General features: G+C 61.5%; 2 protein-coding genes across 6 annotated transcripts; both read right to left on the reverse strand.

The window, feature by feature from the left end:
• Positions 1 to 743: 743 nt before the first annotated feature.
• On the reverse strand, positions 744 to 12,767 carry TCIRG1 (T cell immune regulator 1, ATPase H+ transporting V0 subunit a3). 3 transcript variants are annotated; one of them, XM_055314997.1, is made up of 21 exons: positions 12,683 to 12,767; positions 11,488 to 11,556; positions 10,173 to 10,293; positions 9,737 to 9,815; positions 8,698 to 8,918; positions 8,517 to 8,602; positions 8,097 to 8,223; positions 7,939 to 8,021; positions 7,742 to 7,835; positions 7,449 to 7,661; positions 6,783 to 6,927; positions 4,570 to 4,709; positions 4,332 to 4,489; positions 4,160 to 4,250; positions 3,468 to 3,586; positions 3,149 to 3,362; positions 2,737 to 2,862; positions 2,509 to 2,613; positions 2,311 to 2,428; positions 1,923 to 2,100; positions 744 to 1,834 (listed from the first exon to the last, which is right to left on the reverse strand). In XM_055314997.1, the coding sequence occupies exons 3-21, from the start codon at positions 10,287 to 10,289 to the stop codon at positions 1,759 to 1,761; spliced, it is 2,490 nt and encodes an 829-aa protein (XP_055170972.1). In that variant the 5' UTR covers positions 10,290 to 10,293; positions 11,488 to 11,556; positions 12,683 to 12,767; the 3' UTR covers positions 744 to 1,758. The 3 variants fall into 3 exon arrangements, with proteins under 3 accessions (XP_055170972.1, XP_055170973.1, XP_055170974.1); XM_055314998.1 differs by lacking the exon at positions 11,488 to 11,556 and having other exon boundaries at positions 12,683 to 12,746; XM_055314999.1 differs by lacking the exons at positions 9,737 to 9,815; positions 10,173 to 10,293; positions 11,488 to 11,556 and having other exon boundaries at positions 745 to 1,834; positions 12,683 to 12,697.
• A 2,232-nt stretch (positions 12,768 to 14,999) lies between these two features.
• NDUFS8 (NADH:ubiquinone oxidoreductase core subunit S8) lies at positions 15,000 to 19,232 on the reverse strand. Of its 3 annotated transcripts, none has more exons than XM_055313306.1 (7): positions 19,185 to 19,232; positions 18,034 to 18,091; positions 17,884 to 17,934; positions 17,228 to 17,317; positions 16,960 to 17,132; positions 15,257 to 15,385; positions 15,000 to 15,166 (listed from the first exon to the last, which is right to left on the reverse strand). In XM_055313306.1, the coding sequence occupies exons 2-7, from the start codon at positions 18,089 to 18,091 to the stop codon at positions 15,035 to 15,037; spliced, it is 633 nt and encodes a 210-aa protein (XP_055169281.1). In that variant the 5' UTR covers positions 19,185 to 19,232; the 3' UTR covers positions 15,000 to 15,034. The 3 variants fall into 3 exon arrangements, with proteins under 3 accessions (XP_055169281.1, XP_055169265.1, XP_055169272.1); XM_055313290.1 differs by lacking the exon at positions 19,185 to 19,232 and adding an exon at positions 18,967 to 19,115; XM_055313297.1 differs by lacking the exon at positions 19,185 to 19,232 and adding an exon at positions 18,720 to 18,904.
• Between the last annotated feature and the right edge of the window lie 618 nt (positions 19,233 to 19,850).

The raw sequence follows: 19,850 nt of genomic DNA on the forward strand, positions 1-19,850 counted from the left end.
GGTCTTCTCTGCCCCACGACCATAAGGATCTAGAAGAAACTAGGAGCAGGGGGACATCCTGGAGGAGACTGAACTGCTGGCTTGCTCAGGCAGGAGGAAGATTTTCTACTATTTGCCTTTGTAGACATTTTAATTTTGTTTCTTTTTTTTTTAAGATTTTATTTATTTATTCATGAGAGACACAGAGAGAGAGATAGGCAGACACAGGCAGAGGGAGAAGGCGGCTCCACTCACGGAGCCCGACGTGGGACCCGATTCCGGGTCCCCAGGATCACACCCCGGGCTGTAGGCAGCACTAAACCTCTGTGCCACCGGGGCTGCCCGACATTTTAATTTTTTTTAATTTTTTTTTAATTTATTTATGATAGTCACAGAGAGAGAGAGAGAGGCAGAGACACAGGCAGAGGGAGAAGCAGGCTCCATGCACCGGAAGCCCGATGTGGGATTCGATCCCGGGTCTCCAGGATCGCGCCCTGGGCCAAAGGCAGGCACCAAACCGCTGCGCCACCCAGGGATCCCTATTTTAAATTTTAACCGGGTGAGTGTGTTTTGGTGTCCAAAAGATAAAACTAGCAGTAAATGATACTGTACTCCTATGTAAGGACTCACCCGCTCCCCCCGCTCTTCCCTGCCCACCCCCAGCCCCCTGGCATCTGGAGGCCCTGAGCAGGGCAGTCAGGCTCCTCCCAGCAGCTGGCCAGATGAGAGCCACAGTCATGGAGCCAGGCCACCCGGCTTGCCATGCCCAGGGCATCTTTGGCCTCAAAGCAGCCTTTGTTCCTGGGGCCTCCTGCCGGAAGAGCCATTTTGCAGCTCCTCAGCCTGAGAAAGGAAGGCCTCTGAGAAGCATTGGCACCACCTCCCAGCCAGTGGTGGGACCCAGGCCAGAAAGACATGCAAAATGCTCCTCTCCACCCAACCAGCCGCAGGATGACCTCAGTGTGGGGGGAGGCGGCAGGACTGGTCACCAAGGAGGGGTGGGAGAGACAATAGGTTCCACTGAAGGGGCAGCAGGGCCTGGAATCCAGCTCAATCCTTTTCCTGACCATTGGGGCCCTGGGTGGCTCCTGGGCTGCCTGGACAGCCTCTGCCCTTCTCTAGAATGGTGGCCGTGTGTGTGAGTGTCCCAGTCCTCACTGCTGGGTCAGGCTGTGGTGTCCCAGGCTGCTCCCTGCCTCAAGACATCTTGAGTGCCTGAGGTGGGGCTAGCTAGCACCAGGGCATGGAAACATTGGCCCATCATGCCAGGCACCACCTTTCATGCCGAGTATCCCAAACAGTCTCCTAACAGCCACTTGCACATCCCCAAGGATATCGGGAGCTCACATCCCTGGCTCAGCCTGGGAGACACTCATACTGAGCTAGAATGTGCTGGAAACATCCTTCCTTGGTCCTAGTTCTGCCCCTTTTCACGCCAAGACTCTGGAATTACTGCAGATGTGTTCATGAGGCCTCTCCCCAAATTCTCAAGACCCCAGGTCCCAGACCAGGGCTTCCCACTCCACTACACCTGACAACAAGCCCAGCTGCATAGGTGAGCATGAGGAAGATGGGCATAATATATAGCCAGGCACGGAGTCCATGATATCAGGAGCCCTGGGGTGGGACCAGCCCATGCCCAGAGCCTAGGCCCCACCACACCCAGCCTCCCCAGCCCGTGGCATTGCAGATGGGACCAGGACAGTTCCTAAAGCCATCTTTATTTCTTGTCTCTGTAGGTAAAGGCAGAGACCTGAGCGTGGCCACAGATGGGCACTACTATTCCTCTGCAGTGAAGGTGAAGGGGCTTAGCTTGTAGCCACTGCCTGAGTAGAACTTGTTCTGGAACTCCACCCTGGGGGTGAGAAGGGAAGAGCTCGTGAGGGGAGGCCCCCGCTCCTGCCCCCTTGTGCTTCCCGGGGCCAGCCAGGTGGGCTGCTCACCAGTGTAGCCGCAGTGCGTGCAGGAAGGCTGAGAGCCCCTCCATCACCAGCAGGATGGCCACTGTCAACACAGCGAAGGCAGCAAAGACGGGAACCAGCACCACAGGCGCCACACCCCATTCACGGCCCATGCGCAGGCCGCCACGCATGACCATGGCCCACAGGACCTCTGATAGCTCTGGGGGTCGGGGAGGCAGCAGTGGAGGCCAGGGCCGAGGGGGTGCCCACCCAGCCCCTGTGGCAGCCGGAAGCGCCCCCTTCCTGGTGGAGGACCTCCCCACATCCTCAGGCTACAGGGGATTCTGAAGCCTGGAGAAGTGACCCGCCCAGACCCCCCAGCCAGCAGCTGCCCCGCGGCCAGCCAACCCCCTGTGGCCAGGTCACTCACGAGCATGGGCCAGGCTCAGAGCCCAGAGGCGCAGGTAAGAGGCCGTGTTGGAGATGCATCCCAGGCAGAACTCAATGGTGTGGATGGCCTGGTGCATGAGCACCTCGGACAGGACAAACTGGGGGATGGGAGGCAGTGAGGGGCAAGTCAGTCTGGCAGCCGCCATCCCCCACACATACTCTGGAAGACCACACCCACCTCGGCCTCCTCTGAGTTCCCTGGGCACCCTGCTTTCTCTTCATCAGAGCCCCAGCCAGCCACAGACGTGTCGGAGGAGTCTAGAATCCTGGACTTGTCCTCATCCTGGGGGTGGAGGGCAGGTGACATCAGCAGGCCTCTGCCACCCAGGAGACCGCGAGGCAGCGAGGCTGGGGTCAAGCCTCCCGGCAGCCCTCATGCCACATGCCCCCTCCCTCTAGCTTCTACCGGTTGCCGGCCAGTGGGCCTCCGCGAACGGCGGCGGTGCTGCCAGTGCAGGAACAAGGGTGTGCCAAGCAGCAGGACGGGCACCATGGCCAGGGCCAGGACCACCAGCACAGACTGCACCAACTCCTACAGGGCGGGGGGAGCTTGAGTCAGGGTGCCCTCTGCGAGCCTCATGACTCTTGGGAGCTCAGGGAGCCTGCCGCCCACTCCTCCCCCAGGGCCCCTCACTGAGCAGGGACATTGTACTATAAGGAATCTTGGGGGGAGATTCCCTAGGGGAGTTTCACATGGTCCCTTGACCTCCTTGGCTCACAGCCTCAGGCCTGCATCCCCGTTTCTCAGAGGAGGACCCTGCAGCTCAGAGTGGCCCAGTGATCACGAGGCCCCCTGAAGAGGTCTGGTGGGGCAGTACCTGCCCAGGGAAGAGCAGCCTGTTGGTGGGGCTGCGGGAGAAGAGGAACATGTTGATGAAGTGGATGAGGATGCTGGGGGCTGAGGCAGCGCTGGCAGCTGAGATGCACAGCCACTTGTAGATGACCAGGAAGACAAGGTAGCCGAACAGCCCCAGCAGGAAGACCAGCTCCGGTAGGGTCTCCAGGAGCAGCCGGTGCCACTGGCCGAAGTGTCTGTGGTGGCAGAAGGCCGGAGGTACTCGGTCACCCACCGGGCCACCCTGGCCCTGCCTGCCCCAGTGCCCCCTTCTCCCCCCCGCCCAGAACTCAGGCCCTCACATGTGGTTGAAGACTCCCAGGACCACCCCAAAAGTCATGTGGGTGACCCCAAGGATGACGGACATCTTCATCTTGAAGGAGTTGAGGAAGCTGAGGTGGTTGACAGCCAGGCTCCAGACCTGGGGTGGCAAGAGGGAGGGGTGTCACCCTGGGCAGCCTGCCTGCCTGCCCCTGTGGGGCCTCATTGGCATTTGCCACCCACCTGCCCACTGCAGGGCAGCAGAAGGGAACAATGGACTGGACAGACAGGCTGGGCAACTGGGGTCCAGACCCCAGCTTTTCCCAGCCAGGCAGCGTCACATGCCTGGTCTCTCCTGTATCTCTGTGTCCTTCTCTGTGAGACAAGAGCAACGCTAATGCTCACATCCGGGGACTGTCATGAGAACTACATGCAATATCCTGTCACACGGAGAATACGGAATGGCGCCTGGGCAGCAGGCTGTGAGCAAGCCAGCTCTGGCCTTGCTCCCACATGCTTCTCTCTTCCCTGAGGTGGCTGCTGTGTGGGCCCCACAGGGCGGGCCCCTCGTCCTCCTGGAGCCCCGCACCTCTTGCCCCCAGTGCCAGGCCAGGCCCTCGGGAGGGGCGCACAGGAGGTGTCATGGCCAGGTCAAGGTCGGGTCAGGATTAGTGCTGGCACCCACCCGGCCCTCCCGCCGCCTGCACCCACATGGCAAGTGGCCAGGACTCACGGGGTCAATGCCGAAGGGGTAGGGTCCCAGGAAGACACCGGTGACATTGGGGTCCAGGGTGAGAAGTGGGTGCTCCGCCAAGAACGTGTCACTGTGGCAACAGGGGCAGGTGGTCAGGGGCTGCGGGGCCACGGGGGCCACGGGGGCCACGGGGGCTGCGGCCGGGCCTCACCTCCAGTCCGACTGGGTGGCCATGGCTGCCACGCTCCAGCCCGAGGAGAAGATGGTCGTGGCGCGGCTGAAGCACTCGTTGTAGATGAAGCCGGTGTAGATGGAGAACAGGCCCATGAGCAGCAGCAGGTAGCGGCCGCTGAAGAAAGTCTGCCAGATCTGGGGGCGGCCGGCGGGGAGGGGGCTGTGAGGGGTGGCCCGGGCCCCCCGCCGCACCCAGACCCCTCACCCGCCCTTACCTCATTCTGCGCCGTCTTCACGGCCGGCTGGTTCTCCGCGAGCACCATGGCCAGGGCAAAGAGGAACATGAGCAGCCCGTGGCCCACGTCGCCAAACATCACGGCAAAGAGGAAGGGGAAGGTGATGATGGTATAGGGCGCTGCACACAGAGGGCAGGCGGTCAGCCAGGACCCCCGGGTGAACGTGCGCATCTCTGCACAAGGGGCCACAGAGGCCCCGAGCCCAGGCGCTGGGACCCCGGGAGACTCGGAGGGGGTGTTGGCGAGGCAGGGAGGCCAGACTGTGTGTCTGCATTCCAGAGCCTGCCCCCTCCTGGCTGTGTGACCACGGGCTAGTGACTTAACCTCTCTGAACTTCTGTTTCCCCGTCTGTAAATTGGGAGATAGCAGTACTAGGACTCGGTAGAGCTACTGTCAACGAGTTCACCCAGGGCCAGTACTTGGCAGGCTGCAGCACTCAGTGTAACCCAGTTCCTGTTGCTGTTATTAAAAGAGCAATACACAGAAGCTCAGAGAGGCAGAGAGCCTGGGCAGAGAACCCTGTGGCAGCCCTGACTGGCACATGGCTAGTTCCAGAAGGCTGAGTTGGTCACCTAAGCTCTGAGGTCGCACTTTCCCTTCAGTAAAATGGGACAATTCCCTTCAGTGCATGTCTGTTAACAAGCTAAGCTGTGGTCCCCATGCCCCAAAAAGGATGTGCTGGAGTCCTAGCCCTCAGGACCTCAGTGACCCAGATGTGGAGGCAGGATCTTTACAGATGCCATCAAGTGAAAATGAGGTCACCAGACACATTCATTGGGAGGACACTGCTTAAACATGAAGCTGGCTGTCTCCGAGCCCAGAATGGAGGCCCGCCTGGAGCAGCCTCCTTTGGAAGGAAGCAGCCCTGCTGACGCCATGATCACAGACTTCCAGCCTCCACACCGGGAGACAAACAGCTGTGGTGCTCCATCCCAGCAGCCTGAGCCAATGCCCACCTCCCCAGAGCTAATGCTCCGAGAGCTGCTAGCATATTAGCAGCCGTGGCTATCTGGTGATCAGGCTACTTCTAACTGGACGGGCACCTGCTAACACAGAGGCTACAAGCAGGGAAAACGGGATGGGGCCCCAGGTCCAGCTCTAGGATGCTGACCCTGGGAATGGCAGGCCCCAAAGGACTGCATGTGACCCTGGTCATCGCACCCTTCCTGTACCACCTTGGGGGGCCAGGCACCCTGCCTCCAGCCGCCTGGGTGAGGCAGAACCCTTCCCTGGCCTATGACTAAGTCCTCTCCAAGATGGCTCAGTCAGCTAAGCAGCTACCTCCGGCTCAGGTCGTGATCCCAGGGTCCTGGAATGGACCCCCACATTGGGCTCCCTGCTTAGTGGGGAGTCTGTTTCTCCCTCTCCCTCCTCCCGCTCATTCTCTGTCTCTCTCTCATTCACTCTGTCAAATAAAACCTTTCGGGGCAAAAAACTATGGGCCCCACCATAGTTCACTTCCCATACCCATTCTTTGGGCTCAGAGACCCACTGTGGTCCCCACCCAGTGACACAGGGGCACTGAGCCACTGGCAACACTGCAGCCAGCATGCTGCGGGGAGAGCCATATCTGGAGGGAGGAGAACCAGGCAGATGAGAGACCAGAGTACCACCAGCCCCTGGCCTGCCCCCAGCTCCCCACCCCTCCCTGCCTACTGCCTCATCCCCTGCCATCAGCCCTGGCTGGTTTCTCCCAGGAGCACCTCTCTTAATTGGCCACTTGCGCCAGAGTCCCCAACTCAGGCTCTGCTTCTGGGAGAACCCGACGGCACCCGATTCAAACTTCTTACACAGTGAGGCCTAATGAGGAGCCTCAGCAGGCTGACTTTGGTCCCGTGGACATCGGATGTGCAATCTCTCAACCCTCCCAGCACTGCTCTGAGGCCCGAACTATGATTCCCGTTTTATAGATGTGGAAACCGAGGCTCAGAAATGAAGAAATGAATCAAGGTAAATGAGTCAGGCCTCAAACCCAAGCCATTCCTACTGCAAAGCCTGTTCTTTGCACACAGCCTCATGCTGGATCCCTTGTAAGCCTAACTGCTGGTTGTGGGGGGTGTTGCTGGAAGTAAATACAAATCCTCCACGTTGCTTCCCCTGCCCTCCAGCATGACGGGAGTGGGCTCACGAGGGCAGGACAGGCCAGGTATGGAGATGCCACCCTCCCGGGCTGGGGGCTCCACAGATCTCACCAGGATTGACCTCCTGGTAGCGGCCCACACCGTAGGCGTCCACGATGCCCTGGAAGCTGGCAGTAAAGCGGTTGGTGCGGATAAGCGTGGGGGGCATGTCCCGGCAGGGGATGCGGTGAACCACAGCGCTCACGCCCGCCTCACTCTGCAGCACCCAATGGACAAAAAGATGAGGCTGATGGGGGGGCTTTCAGGGACCCTTTGACACCCCCAGCCAAACCCAGTGGGAGAGGTGGGGCTCACTGGGCAGGTGCCCGGACATCTGGGGTAGCCCCTCCCCTCTCTGAAATAGGACCACCTGCCCCCCCACCCACGGTGATTTAGGGAGAGTCCGAGATCAGCTGGACCAGAAAGTGCTTGGGAAAGAGAAGTGTGGCCCAGGAGAGGGTGCCCCACTGCCACATGTGAGCACCTACTGGGTCCCAGCAGCCTATGGTGTGTTCACACTACAATGGCCCCTGCAGGCTCATTACACCCATTTCATACATGAGTAGCCTGAGGCTCCCTGCAGTGGCCCAAGATCTCGGAGCCAGTGCCCATTGGGCCAGCCTCCAGGGTGCTTTTGGGATGCCAGGAGGAGGAAGGCTTGCTGGGCCTGGACCCTCAGGGAGAGCCGGCACCCACTGGGTGGAAGGGGAGGGTGGGAGCCCCCCGCGCCCCACTCACCGAGCTGTCCTGCAGCACCTGCTGTAGCGTGGGCAGGTCGCGCGTGGCGCACCAGCCCTCAGCAATGAGGCACTTGTGCGTGGCACTCACGCTGCACTGGTTGAGAGCCAGGTACACGGCCTTCATCTTGCGGATCTGCACTTGCCAGGGTGGCAGCAGCCGCTGCACCCGGCCCAGCACCTGGGTCAGGAAGCGCTCAGTCTCCCCCAGGACCTGCGGCCAGAGCAGGTGGTGAGGAAAGTGGGGGGGGGGGCAGCGGGATGTCCAGCCCGCCCAAGCCCCAGGGTGCCCACCTCCTGCAGCTCCTGGCTCTGCTGTCGCAGCTGCTGCAGGGTTGTGAGGCGGCCCTCCTCCTGCTCCACGAATGGGAAGACGTGGCAGTGGAAGCTGGCAGGGAGGGGGCGGCGTGAGGGGGCGCCCGGGGGGCTCTGCTGGCGGCCAGGGGCCTGGGCACAAGGGTGGTGCAGGGTCGGCCCCCCGTGGGGCTCACCAGTCAGTGATCTTGTGGATCTTCTGTCCTATCCGCTCACCCCAGTAGGAGATAAGGAAGGTCATCCAGGTCGCGGGCTCGCCCTGCGGGAATGGGCTTCTTTACCTAGGGTCCCACCCCGCCCGGGATGCCCCCAGGCTGGGCTCCCCAGCCCTCACCGTCACCGGGTCCTCCAGCTGCTGCTCCGTCTCCCTGAAGCTGGCGATGAGGAAGCCGCGGCAGGCCCTCCAGAGCAGGCGTTCCAGGGCAGCGGCCTTGGGGGGCTCCACGGCTCCTGCCACGAAGCTGCCGAGGGGCTGGACTGGGCAGGGGTGCTCCCGCCATCCCCCAGCCCCACCCTTCCCCTGGCCAGGCCACCCCAGTCAGGACGGTCAGCCTGGCACACAGGCCTGCTCCCCCGCAGGAGGCTGGGCCCAGCAGGCAGGGCCGGGAAAGGAGAAGGCCCCACGAGCAAGGGAAATTGTGGGCCTGAGGGAGGAGGCCGGAGGTGATCTGCAGGTGGAGGAGGAGAGCACTGGACAAGGAGTCAGTCAGGGCCTCCAGCTGACAGGAAAGAACCTGAAGCGCCCCTTACTTACTTGACCCTCAGGTCCTGGTGTGGCCCCCCAGGGGGCTGGAGCAGGGGGCTTCTCTCCAAGAGCCCATCAGCATGGGTGGCTGCCAGCTGGGAGCCAGGAGGCACCACCGTGAGCCCCGTGCCCAGCGGGGGCTGGTACCCTCTCCCCCAGCCCCCCACCCCCACCCAGAGCTGGAGCTGACCGGGAGGCTGTGGCCCTGGCCCAGCACAGCAGAGTGCAGCTGCAGCTGATGGAGCTGGGCCCGCAGGGACTGCTGGTTGCCCCGCACATCCCGGAGCTCCTGTGCCAGGCGATCTGTCTCCTCCTGGATGCGAAGCAGGTCACGGGGCGGGGGTGCCAGCAGCCTCCCCTCTGGTGGAGGCAGCACCAGCCCAGCCCGCCGCACCTCCTCCTGCAGGAACACTGGGTGCAGAGGGATGGGCGTCAGGAGAGGCTCTTTGGGGGCCAGCGCCAGCTAACGGCCACTGGTAGCCAAGGGCTGCCTGATGACTAGCAGGGGTCCCAAATGCCACCCCAAACTCAACTGGCCACCAGCTAGTTGATTCACTAAGTCCCAGACTCCCAGAAAAACCCCAGGCCAAATCTCTACCCCGAAAGGTCCAACCTCCTCCTCCTGAGCTCGTGTGGGCTTCTCTCCTTTGTGTGGGCCTGGGTCCCACAGGGCTGTGCCAGGCAGGGTGGGCCTAGCATGCAAGGGCCTGGGACGGGAGCATGCCGGGAGCCCCACGTACCACCTGCCTGATGACCTAAAAGGCATCAGTTAAACTAACAAACCATTAAACGAATGTGCTGCTCCCCCCTCTCATGGGCTCCTCCTAGGAGGGGCTGTCACAGAGTCCAGGGTGAGGGTCCCTGGGTTGAAGAATCTGCTCCTCGGGGCACCTGACCCTGGATCCTGGCCTCTGCCCACCTAGTCCATCTGTAGCACAGAAAGCTCAGTCCATGCCTCACCCTTGCTTAGAAACAAACCACAGCAGCTCCCAGTATCTACTGGATGAATTCCCAGGCCCTCATACAGTATTTGAGGCCTCTTCCAAGTGAGCCCCATTCTCAAGAGCACTCCACAGACCCCAGCGGCCCTGTCCTGGCTCTGCAAGGCATGGCTTGGACTTCCCTTCACTGACTTCCATCTGGGGGACCAGGACTTTTCCTTTCAGGCCAAGCTTGACTGGCACCTCCTTCAGGAAGCCTGCCTGGGATGTGGGCTGAGGCCAACTCACTGAAGGTTTTCTCCAGCTCTTCACAGCGCCGAACATCCCCCACAAAGCGTCTCTGGAAGGCGCTCACCGAGGCATTGAGCTGTGGTTGCCGCACAGAGGGGTCAGATTTCTGAGAAGGGAGCCAGGGCGGTCCCACCCTGGCACCCAGGCTTGGCTCCCTGCGGGCCATAGCTGCCTCCCCCTAGGACGGTGCTGAACACACCATGAGCCTCCTGATGCCCAGCTGGAGACAGAGCAGGCTTTTTGTGCTCTGGGGAGGGTGTGACAGGGCCCCAGAGGCAAGGTGGCCTCGGCTGTCAGGCTGGCCCTCTCCGAGAGCAGAGTATCTATGGCAGAGGCCGCCAGGACTCGAGCACGGCCAAGGGCATCTTGTGGGCAGGCGGCATACCATCAAGGATGCAGAAGGCCCCCTCCCGAACCCGTCGGTCCCACTCACGTCTCTGAACTCCACGAGGCCCAGCTCGCCAAGCTGGCTCACGCAGGTGTAGGCGGCAGAGGTGGGCAGGAAGAGCTGGACCAGTGCCACCTCCTCACTCCGGAACATGGAGCCCATGGTCCTGCGGGCCCAGCCGGGGGTGAAGGTTCAGTCGAGGTGGGCCACGCAGTTTCCCATCGGGTAGGAATTCTGTCCACCTCGGCTCACATGAGCCACGGAAGGTAGGTCCTGCTGCCAACCCCATCTGACAGGTGGGCAAACTGAGGCCCGAGAAGACTTGAAGGGGCGCTGAGGTCACACCGGAAGTACGCGGTATACTTGGGAGTGGAGCCCACCCTGGCCGACCTCACGGCCCAGCCCACAGCCCTCCTCAAGCTTTTTCCCAGCTGACTCTGCCCTGTCCCAGACACCAGCCTCGAGCCTGGTGGCTCTGGCTCTTCTCACCCTTGACCTCTGCGCCATCTGTCCCTCTGTGACCTGCCCTCACCCCTAGATCCCACTCATCCTTGGGGCCCCAGGCCAAGGGTCACTTCCAGCGGCCAGCCTCCTGACTGCCACAGCCCTCGGTGGGCTGCGAGTCCTTGTCTGTCCACGTCAAGGAGCATTTGTCTGTGACAGCAGCCAGGGCTGGGCTGGAGCCTCCTCCTTCCCTGGGGTATCTGTGAGCACTGAGCGGAGGGAGCCTCCACCGGGTCCCCTGGTGCCCTCACTGTGGGCAGAGAGGCCCGGGAGGGGAGCCTTCCCCTGAGGCCTGGACTGCCTGGTGGCCTCTGTCCAGAAAAGGACAGAAACAGCCTTCCAGGTGTCGAAACCCACGAAAGTGAAACTGTGGAAGCTGACACAGGCGGGACAGCCTGGTGGGGCCCTGCCTAGCGCCCGGGGAAGGCCCCGCAGATGACCCAGCCACGAGCTGGGACTCCATGGCCACTGCTCTCCGGGCCCCAGGCCAGCCACTTCCCCTCTGTGGACTCAGTTTCCTTAGCTCTCAAATTGTCAGGGAAGGGGACAGGCATGGTGAGGTCGCAAGCTGACAGGGTGAACATTTGGCGCCAAAGTGCCCCACCCGCTGTCTGGGCCGCTAGGGGCCTGCCCAGCTGGTCACTTCCTCCCCTGGGCCTGATTTCCTTCAATCCAAATAGGAAGTGCAGCCCTGGCCCCAGCCTGGAGGAGGAGAGAAGGCTGAGAGGCAGCTTGAGGCTGCAGAAGCACCCGGCCCTGGACAGGGAAAGGGGGTAGGAGTGGCTAGGTTCCACCCCAGAGGCCTGAGCTCCGCCCAAGCCGTGACTGGCTGTGTGTCCTTGGGGGAGTCTCTCACCTTCTCTAGGGCTCCACTTCCTCTTTAGGTAAATGGGACTTGGCCACCCTGCCCCAGGAGAGACAGGACCTGGGGGGGGGGGTGAAATAAAGTGAGCCTCCATGAAATCCCCTCACCCATACTACCTCATTGAAACCTAACAGCAATCCTGGGGAAGAGGCCCCTGAGCCCTGGTCTACCCACAGGTCAGCGCGCTTGAGGAGGTGAGGTCTGGGATCAGGTGGCCAAGTCAGGCAGGAGCCAGACCCTGGAGCTGCAGGTCTGTTAGTCCCACGGCTCTAGGGAGGGCTGTTCTCTGCCCAAGGGCACCCTGAAAGCCTGGGTTGGACAGATGGGGGGCTGCAGGGAACCAGGTCTGGGGGCTCAGGGAGTGCAGCAGCCCTAGGCTGTGGCGTATCCAGCTGGGTATCCCTCACTCACAGGGCGTGGGCCTGGGCGATTCCCTCATGGGGTGGGCAGGGTGTGTAGGGCCCTGGTCAGACCCCTCCCCAACATCTGAGGACTCCACTGGCTCAGCCCTTACCTCCTCTCCTCCCTGGCCCCTACCCAAGCCAAGGCCACCCTACTCCTTTTAATGCAGCAAATGAAGGTTCCTCAGTCCTGTGGCTTCGGGGTCCAGACTGCAGCCCCCTCCTCACGCTATGCCCCCTCCTCCTGCTCCCTAAGGGGCTGAAGCTCAGGCCACCCACTTCAGGAACCCACTAGATCCCTCCCCCAAGCCCTTGACCCACGATGATGAGAGCTGACCTGGAGGACCTCGCCTGGAGCCTACCTAATATCCAGACTGGTAGGCTCTGGAGTTGGAGTGACCCCACTTTCCTCTAGCTCTGCCTCTTTCTAGTTGGGTGGGCCTCAATTTCCTCATCTGTAGAATGGGTCCCTCCCTCCCGGGAAGATGCCACAGAGAAAGCCCTGAGCGCCACCAGAGTGCCATCAGGCCCGGCAGAGTTAGTCTCAGTGGTTAGCGGCTGGTAACTCCCCATCCTCCTCTTCCTCTTCCCTTCATCCCTCCTCCTCCTCCTCCCCGTCGCCGCTGTGGCCCCCGCCACGGCCCGACACCCGGTGGGCGGGCGGACTGAGCCGCAGCCACCGACCCAGCCGGGCCGGGTGGGGGTTCCAGGACCCGCTTCCCGGGGCAGGGCGAAGAGAGGGCGGCAGACGGGGCGCGGGGCCCGCAGACCCCGCTGGCACTCACCCGGGTCAGCCGCACTCGGCGCCGCTCGGCTCCGCGCTCCCGGCTCTGCGCTCCCCGCCCCGGCGCCCACGCAACTCACTTTCCCCGGCGGGCGGGACCGCAGGGGGCGGGACCACGGAAGCCCCGCCCCGTCCCGTCCGGGCCGGGCCGGGGAAGTGGTAGGGGTGGCACCCGGAGTCCCGCGAGCGGCCGCCAGGGAGGCAGGGCTTCGTCTTCGGAGGCTGGGGGGCCGCTGGGGGCGCGCGGCCGGGAGCGGGGGGACCGAGCGGGGACGCTGCCGACGTGGCCGGGATGCCGGTGCGGGGAGGCGTCCAGGGCGGTCCCCCCCACCTAGAAGGCTCCTGGGGCCTACCCCTGATGGGACCCCAAAACAGAGGTTTGGGGTCCCCAGCACGCCCCCTATCTCTGGGCGCATTCCCCCCTTTTTATACACAGGATAGGGCCTAGGCTCCAGGCCCAGTGCTGGAGCCCTTGGGTGGGTGCTGCCCATATCTGAGCCTTTTTCCTCAATGGCACTCCAAGGACTGGGCACCCATGGGTAATTGTCCCTCCACCTGAGGGTAGTTGTCGCTCCACCTGCGGCTGGGGGAGTTCCAGTGACTTTGCTTCTAGTTAGCTCCCCATGGTTGGTCATGTCCCAACACCCCTGACCTGAAGCTCCTGAATGTCCAGCTGCCTGCACTTTGGACGGGCCAGGCCCATACCCTCCAGGGACAAGGGGCCTCCCACCTCTGGTGATCCTTGAACCCCACATGGCTAGGTCATCGAGGGGGAGGGAGCTGTGGGCAAATGGAGCCCCAGAGCTGGGGGTGGAAAGTCACAGCCAAGGTTAACATGTTCAGAAAAGGGGGGGACCCACTTCTAGGGCATCATAAGTCCGTTTCAGGTGGGGAGGCCCTCAACACAACGAAACTGAGCCCCAGTGGAGGCCTCAGGTCAACACTTCCTTGGTGCAGGGGAACCAGAACCCCACAACCACAATGGCATTAGAAGCGGGCTCCTGAAACACACAAAAGATTCTGACAAGTCAGGGAAAGAATCAAGTCAGGAGCTGGATAAGCTGACCCATTTTTAATAAATGTGTTCTATTTATCTGTGTACAAATAGAGGCTCCATGACAATGGAGCTGGCTCCTTCTAGCTGGCAAATCAGAGGTGACACGGGATTCTCAAGCCTGTCTCATTACTGCAGGGCTCCTGCCTCCCACAGCTGCCAGGGCCTGCAAGGGGCTTGGTACAGACACTACCCAGGTTCTGGTCTTCCCTTCAGGGCCTTCACTCCCTTCTCACCTCTGCACTTCGTTCCTTATGCTGTGGGGCCCAAGCAGTTCCTGGACTACTTCAGCATCAGGAGATGGCCTAGGTGTCAGCAGTCATGAAAAAAGGGAAGGAGCTGGGGAAAGGTTAGGGTTCTTTGTACCAGCCTTCTCAGAGTCTTGATTGTGCTCACATGCAGTGCCTATCCCAGGGGAAAGAGGGCACTTGGGGCATTTCCCACACTGGTCCACGGAACACCTTCCTCTCTCTTCTATGAAGCACCATGGAAAGTTAGTGTTTCGTAAAGAGTACTTCTGGAAATGGGGGGGGAGGGTAGCGCTCAGATCTCTGACCTAAGCTAGTGTTTTCATCAGACACATGCTGTGTGATCCTGAGCAGGTCCCTTCACTTCTCTGAGCTGCTTTGCTTACAGCTGGGAATATGCTGAAGCCGTTCCACAGTGCCCAGCACTCAGCCCATTCTGGTTCTGGAGGCTCCGTTTGCACTGAGCTGGCACCCGGCCGCACAGGGAACCACACCACTGCTGGGATTGCGAAGCAGGAAGTTCTGAGCAGCAGAAGCCAAGCTAGCAGCCTGGTCTGGGGAACTTGGGGAGGAAAGGGGATGTGGCTGGAGATGAGGCAAGGCCAGCTCAGGAGCAGGAGGGCCTGTGTCACCTCCTTGTGACTGTTCCCCTCAGAGTAGGCTTCTCCCTGCCCCCAAGGATGCCCTGGCCTTCCTGAATTTCTGCCACTCAATGTACTTCTGCCTGAGACCTTGGCAGACCCTACATCCTTAGGGTTGTAGCTGTGTGTGGCCCTCAGGACAGGACAGGCCCAGGCCCTACGCTCTGGACAGCCAGGATTATGGGAACAGCAGACCTGAGGTTAAGCCTTGGGGGCTATGCCAAGGAAGATGTGTGGCAGGGGATGGGAGGGGAAGGGGGCGCTGACAGGTCCCGCAGAGTCCCACAGGAAGGCCCCGCCCAGGGGAGGACCCCGCAGGCTGCAGCCAGGCGCACAGTCCCAGCCCAGACAGCTGGATTGACCACAGAGACGGCGCGGGAGGCAGAGCTCTTTATTGGGTGGCAGGGGCATCAGCGGTACAGGTAGTCCGCCTGGATGTTGGCGGCAATCTCGGCCTCCCACTTGTCCCCGTTGCTGAGCAGCTTCTCCTTGTTGTACAGCAGCTCCTCGTGCGTCTCGGTGGAGAACTCGAAGTTGGGGCCCTGTGGGCGGGTGCGGGTGTGGGTGCGGTGGCATCAGGCCCCTCTGCTGGGCCCCTGCCCCAGCCCCTCCCCAACCCCAGGCCCGCTCACCTCGACGATGGCGTCCACAGGGCAAGCCTCTTGGCAGAAGCCGCAGTAGATGCACTTCGTCATGTCGATGTCGTAGCGGGTGGTCCGGCGGCTGCCATCAGCCCGCGGCTCAGCCTCGATGGTGATGGCCTTGGGGAGGGACACCAGGAGCCCCTTACTGCTGGCTCCTGCCCCTTCCTGGGAGCTCGCTCCAGGGCCGTGGAGCAGACCCTGCCACCCACCCTCAGCCTGATGAGTTCCTCCCAACACCTTTGCAAAACGGTCCCTGTCCCACTGCCCGAGATGACACTTTTGTCAACTCATGGCATCTCCTGCCTGAGAGGCTAAGTCATCCGAGGGGAAGACTGTAGCCTGCTGTGTTCACTGCAGCACCCGTAGCCCCAGGGGGGGTCTCAGTACTTGCTCAACTGCTGGTGGTGATACGTTCAACAACCTTCCCATTTATGTCTAGTTATCCCGCTTTCATGGATGAGAAAATAGAGACTCAGAGATGTTGAGGGGCTTCCGAAAGCCACGCAAAGCTCAGACTTGAAGGTAGCTCCCTCACCCTCAGTTTTTGGGTACGGTCTGTGCCAGCACCAAGAAGGCCCAGAGCCTCCCACAGCCAGAAGGATGTTCAAAGGGGTATGCCAAAAGCCCTCCTGTGTCCCCAGGAGTGTAATACCACCGTTCAGTGGGACCTTAGGCTGGTAGGCTTCTTTGTGCCCCAGTTTCCTCGTCTATAAAAAGGGGTAATAACCTCTATGTCCTAGGGTTGCTGTAAAAATAAGTCACGAGCTGGAATAGCGCCTGTTCCCTCCACGGTGCTCACTGCCCGGAGGCCATTACTGCTAGGGCTATTTGGGGGCTTCTCTATGTGCTCCAGGATCAGAGACATCTAGGCCACAGCCCATGGCCTGGAGCGGCCGCGGGGAGGGGGCAGTCACTGTGTGGATGACGGGTGACCATAGTGTCAGCTGGGGTTCCTGCTGGGGATGTCCATGGGCCTGCCCAAGAGCCTTAACTGGATCTTTCTTTTCCTTCCTTTTTTCATGATTTATTTGAGAATGAGTGTGCGCATGCACAAAGGCAGGGAGAGATCCAAGCAGACTGTGTTGAGTGCTGATGCAGGGCTCGATTTCATGACCCTGAGACCACGACCTGAGTTGAAACCAAGTCGGACACTCAACCAATTGCGCCACCTGTGCCATCCAGACACTACAACTGGATCTGTCTCTATACTAACAGGCCCCAACTCTGGGGGGGGGTCCGTGGGGGTCCTCCAACAGAACTAATGCTGGGGGCCCAGAGGAGCAGCAACCAGGGGCAGTGAGGTCCTCAACTGTGTTCCTTGCAGCTGGTTACACGCATACATGCAGAAATCCCAAAACTGCTGCTGCATTCAGGGTAAAAGTGGGGACCTCCAATGCCACCCGGTGGCTCACAAGCCTAGGTTTCACATCCCTGACCAGATCCCCAAGGGCAGGACACACAGGTGTCATATGGCCTGCTCAGGGCTGCAAGCCTTGCTCTGATGACTCACTCCCTCTGAATTGGCTTGACAAGGCTCAGAGAGGGAAAGGGGCCTTCCTGGGACACACACCCAATGGGGGACCAGAGCTTGGGTCCAAGGCTGCCCCGCTTCCCTCTCTCTGCAGCAGGCTGCAGCCTCCCTCTCAAGTGGCAAGGGCCAGGGTGGCGGTCAGCAGGGGTCAGGGGCTCACCTGGGCAGGGCAGACAGCTTCACAGAGCTTACAGGCGATGCAGCGCTCCTCCCCTGATGGATAGCGGCGCAGAGCATGCTCCCCCCGAAAGCGAGGGCTCAGAGGGCCCTTCTCGAATGGGTAGTTGATGGTGGCAGGCTCCCGGAACAGGTAGCTCAGGGTCATGCCCAGGCCTGTGGGCAGCATGAGCATGGTGGGTGGGGGCCACTCCTCCCTAACAATCCGTGCCCACCCCCAAGCCTGCCCGACCCCTTCCCCCAGGGCCCACCTCGGATGAGCTCAGTCCACAGCAGGGTCTGAGCTGCCCTGTCCGTCACCGACTTCATGTCCATCGAGGGCTCCCGCATGTTCACAAACTCTGCAGGGGAGGTGGGCAGAGGGGCTGTGGCAGGGCCTCTCATGTGCCCATGTCCCCTGGGAATCCAACTCAGATAAAGCTTTGTCTTCCTTCCAGCTGGGCCCCATCCCCCCACAACGGCTTGTTCATTCACCGAAACTTCCAGCCTCAGCCACTGCTCTACAAAGCCTGGCTCTGGCTCTGGGCAGTCTGTGTCCACTTCTCCCTGTGCCCAGGCAGCAGTCCGAGCCCAGGACTTGACGGGGGAGGGAAGGGGCTGGAGCCAAGAGGTTCTGGTGAAAAGGACAGGCACCCAAGCCTCACACCTGGCAGCTCCCTCCCTGTCCCACACGGGGGAGCTCTCGGAACTCACACTGTGTGGCCACAGGGAGGGCTCCCCACCCCCTCACTGACAGACCCCATCCCCATGGATTATATTCAGTCTTGATCATCTTTACAGAGTTGAAACAGAGGCTCAGAGAGGGGGAGCCTCTGGCAAAGCCACAACTAGAACGTAGGCCTCCACCCTTGCCTCTGGCAGGTTCGTGATCAGGGAAGCCTGAGGCTCCAGGTCCCCCAGGACTCACTGTAGTTTGCTGCCACTGTGCTGCTGTGGAGGCTCCGGCCAGTGGGGTGCCCTGGAAGGAGAGGGATTACACTGTGCAGCTACAGTCTCTGCAGCCTCATGCCAGGAGACTGGGCTCCCCACACCCCAGGAAAGGCTCCCTTGGTTCTACCTGCTCGTGCAGCCTGGGCCAGGGTCCGGAGCAGAGTGGGCATAGTCAGGCAGCGCATCTGCAGGCAGGAAAAGGAAGAGAGGGATGGGTGGGTCCCAGATCTGTCCCCACAGGAACCCTGGCACTGCGGGAGCCCTGATCTCCAAGACACTGTGTCACCTTCTCTATCTGCCCATTCCGAACAGGCACAGAAGGCCTCCCTGCCCCCACGTATGGCACCTCCCAGCCCTCCAAACCTGACCCAGCTCAGCGGGGCTAAGAGGAAGTATCCGTGAAACCCACGTTCTACCTACCTCCCCTTCTAAGAAACCTTTAAAATCCATCCCTCCTCTCTCCCCAACCAGTGCTCCTGTCTCTCATCTCACCCCTTCCCTGATCTGACCTATTTCAAAAAACACTGCCAGCAGCCACCAGCATTGAAAGCTCACTGTGCCAGGCACAGGGCCAGAGGTCACACACACTGTCATTTGGTCCTTACAAGGACCCCACAGGCACGGATGAGGAGGGCTTGCTCGGGCAAGTCCGGTAACTTGCCCAAAGTCACACACTGGGGGTGGGGGGGTGGGGGCGGTGATGACCAGGACGTGAACCTGGGCCAGACTCTTCCCTTTACGGCCCACAGTCCAACCCCGCTGGAAACCCCTGAAAGGCTTAAATAACCCTCGCGATCAAATTCCTTTCCCCACCATCAAGGTCCTTCTGGGACGGTCTCCCCGCCTGCCGAGTGACCTTGGGCGGCCGAGGTCATCCGGCACGTCTTCTCATCTGTGAAACGGGGATCATGAGAACCAAGGGGGCTGTCCATGCGCAGAGCCTGGCATCTAGCCGACGCTCAAGAGCGGCCGTCCCGTGACCTGGGACTCCCCGTGGGCCCATCGCCTCTGACCGCTGACCCCAGGCCCAGGCGCCCGCCAGCCTGACACCTTCCCCGACCTTCCCCATGACCTCCGACCCCACGGACGCGGGCGGGGCATGCGCTTTGTTGCCGGCGGCTGGCGGGTCCGCCCGCTGCACGCTGAAGGACACAATGTGGGGCGCCGGCCCTCAGTGGGGCGACCCGCAGGGCCGCCGGGGCCACCGAGAACACCACACTCGCCCCCGACGCCCCACTGCCTAGGCCCGGCTCTCCAGAGCGGAGCCCGCACACCCACCTTGAAGCGCTGCCGCTCCTTCCCTTGCCGAGCGGCCGGTCCGCGGAGGGGCGGAGCCTACACTTCGAGACGCTGCCATTGGGCCGGCTGGTCTCACCTTTTCCGCGCTCGTCTTTTACGCTGTGGTCTGATTGGCCAGTGGCGCCGCTGAAAGAGGCGGGACCCAGAAGCTGTTTTTCTTTGATTGGCTAGGGGAGAGCGGTCTCTTGAAGTTGTACAGGGCGCCGCCATGTTGGGTTGGAAAAGCCAATAAGCCTCCCGAGCCCGCGGAGGCGGGACGTCCGGGACGTGGCTTAGCAAGCGGCTCCGGGTCAGGTCTGGCGCGCCGGCCGGAGGAGAGCTCGGGGTGTCACCTGGTGTTTGTGAGAACCGCGCTGAGAATTGCTGCCGGCGGTGATTCCGCGGGAGCCGGGCTTGCTGGATGCTAAGCCTTTGCCCAGGAGCCCCGTGTGGAGGATCACGCTCGCTTTACTGATGGGGAAACTGAGGCACGGGCTTGCTTAGGAACTTTGCGTTAACAAGCGTTAGAGCTGACTTCGAGGGGGCCTAGGGCAGGCCAAGGGCAGAGCAGGCATGCCCAGCGTGTGTGCAGACGTCCTCCTGGGAAGGACGACAGGCCCGGGGTGGGGACAGCGGGCAAGAGTCCTGGCGGAGCCCCCCAGGACT

The sequence above is a fragment of the Nyctereutes procyonoides genome, unplaced genomic scaffold (assembly GCF_905146905.1).
Source record: "Nyctereutes procyonoides isolate TBG_1078 unplaced genomic scaffold, NYPRO_anot_genome, whole genome shotgun sequence".
Taxonomy (NCBI): Eukaryota; Metazoa; Chordata; class Mammalia; order Carnivora; family Canidae; genus Nyctereutes; species Nyctereutes procyonoides.

Excerpts from the sequence above, each read along its gene's own strand:
- TCIRG1 (XM_055314997.1), bottom strand. The coding sequence starts at position 10,289 with ATGGGCTCCATGTTCCGGAGTGAGGAGGTGGCACTGGTCCAGCTCTTC. Across the intron at positions 9,816-10,172 it reads GCCTCGTGGAGTTCAGAGAC|CTCAATGCCTCGGTGAGCGC; the intron begins GTGAGTGGGACC and ends CGGCAACCACAG. Across the intron at positions 8,022-8,096 it reads AGCTGGAGGACCCGGTGACG|GGCGAGCCCGCGACCTGGAT; the intron begins GTGAGGGCTGGG and ends CCATTCCCGCAG.
- NDUFS8 (XM_055313290.1), bottom strand. Across the intron at positions 17,133-17,227 it reads GTGGACTGAGCTCATCCGAG|GCCTGGGCATGACCCTGAGC; the intron begins GTGGGCCCTGGG and ends TGCTGCCCACAG. Across the intron at positions 15,167-15,256 it reads CTGTGGACGCCATCGTCGAG|GGCCCCAACTTCGAGTTCTC; the intron begins GTGAGCGGGCCT and ends ACCCGCCCACAG.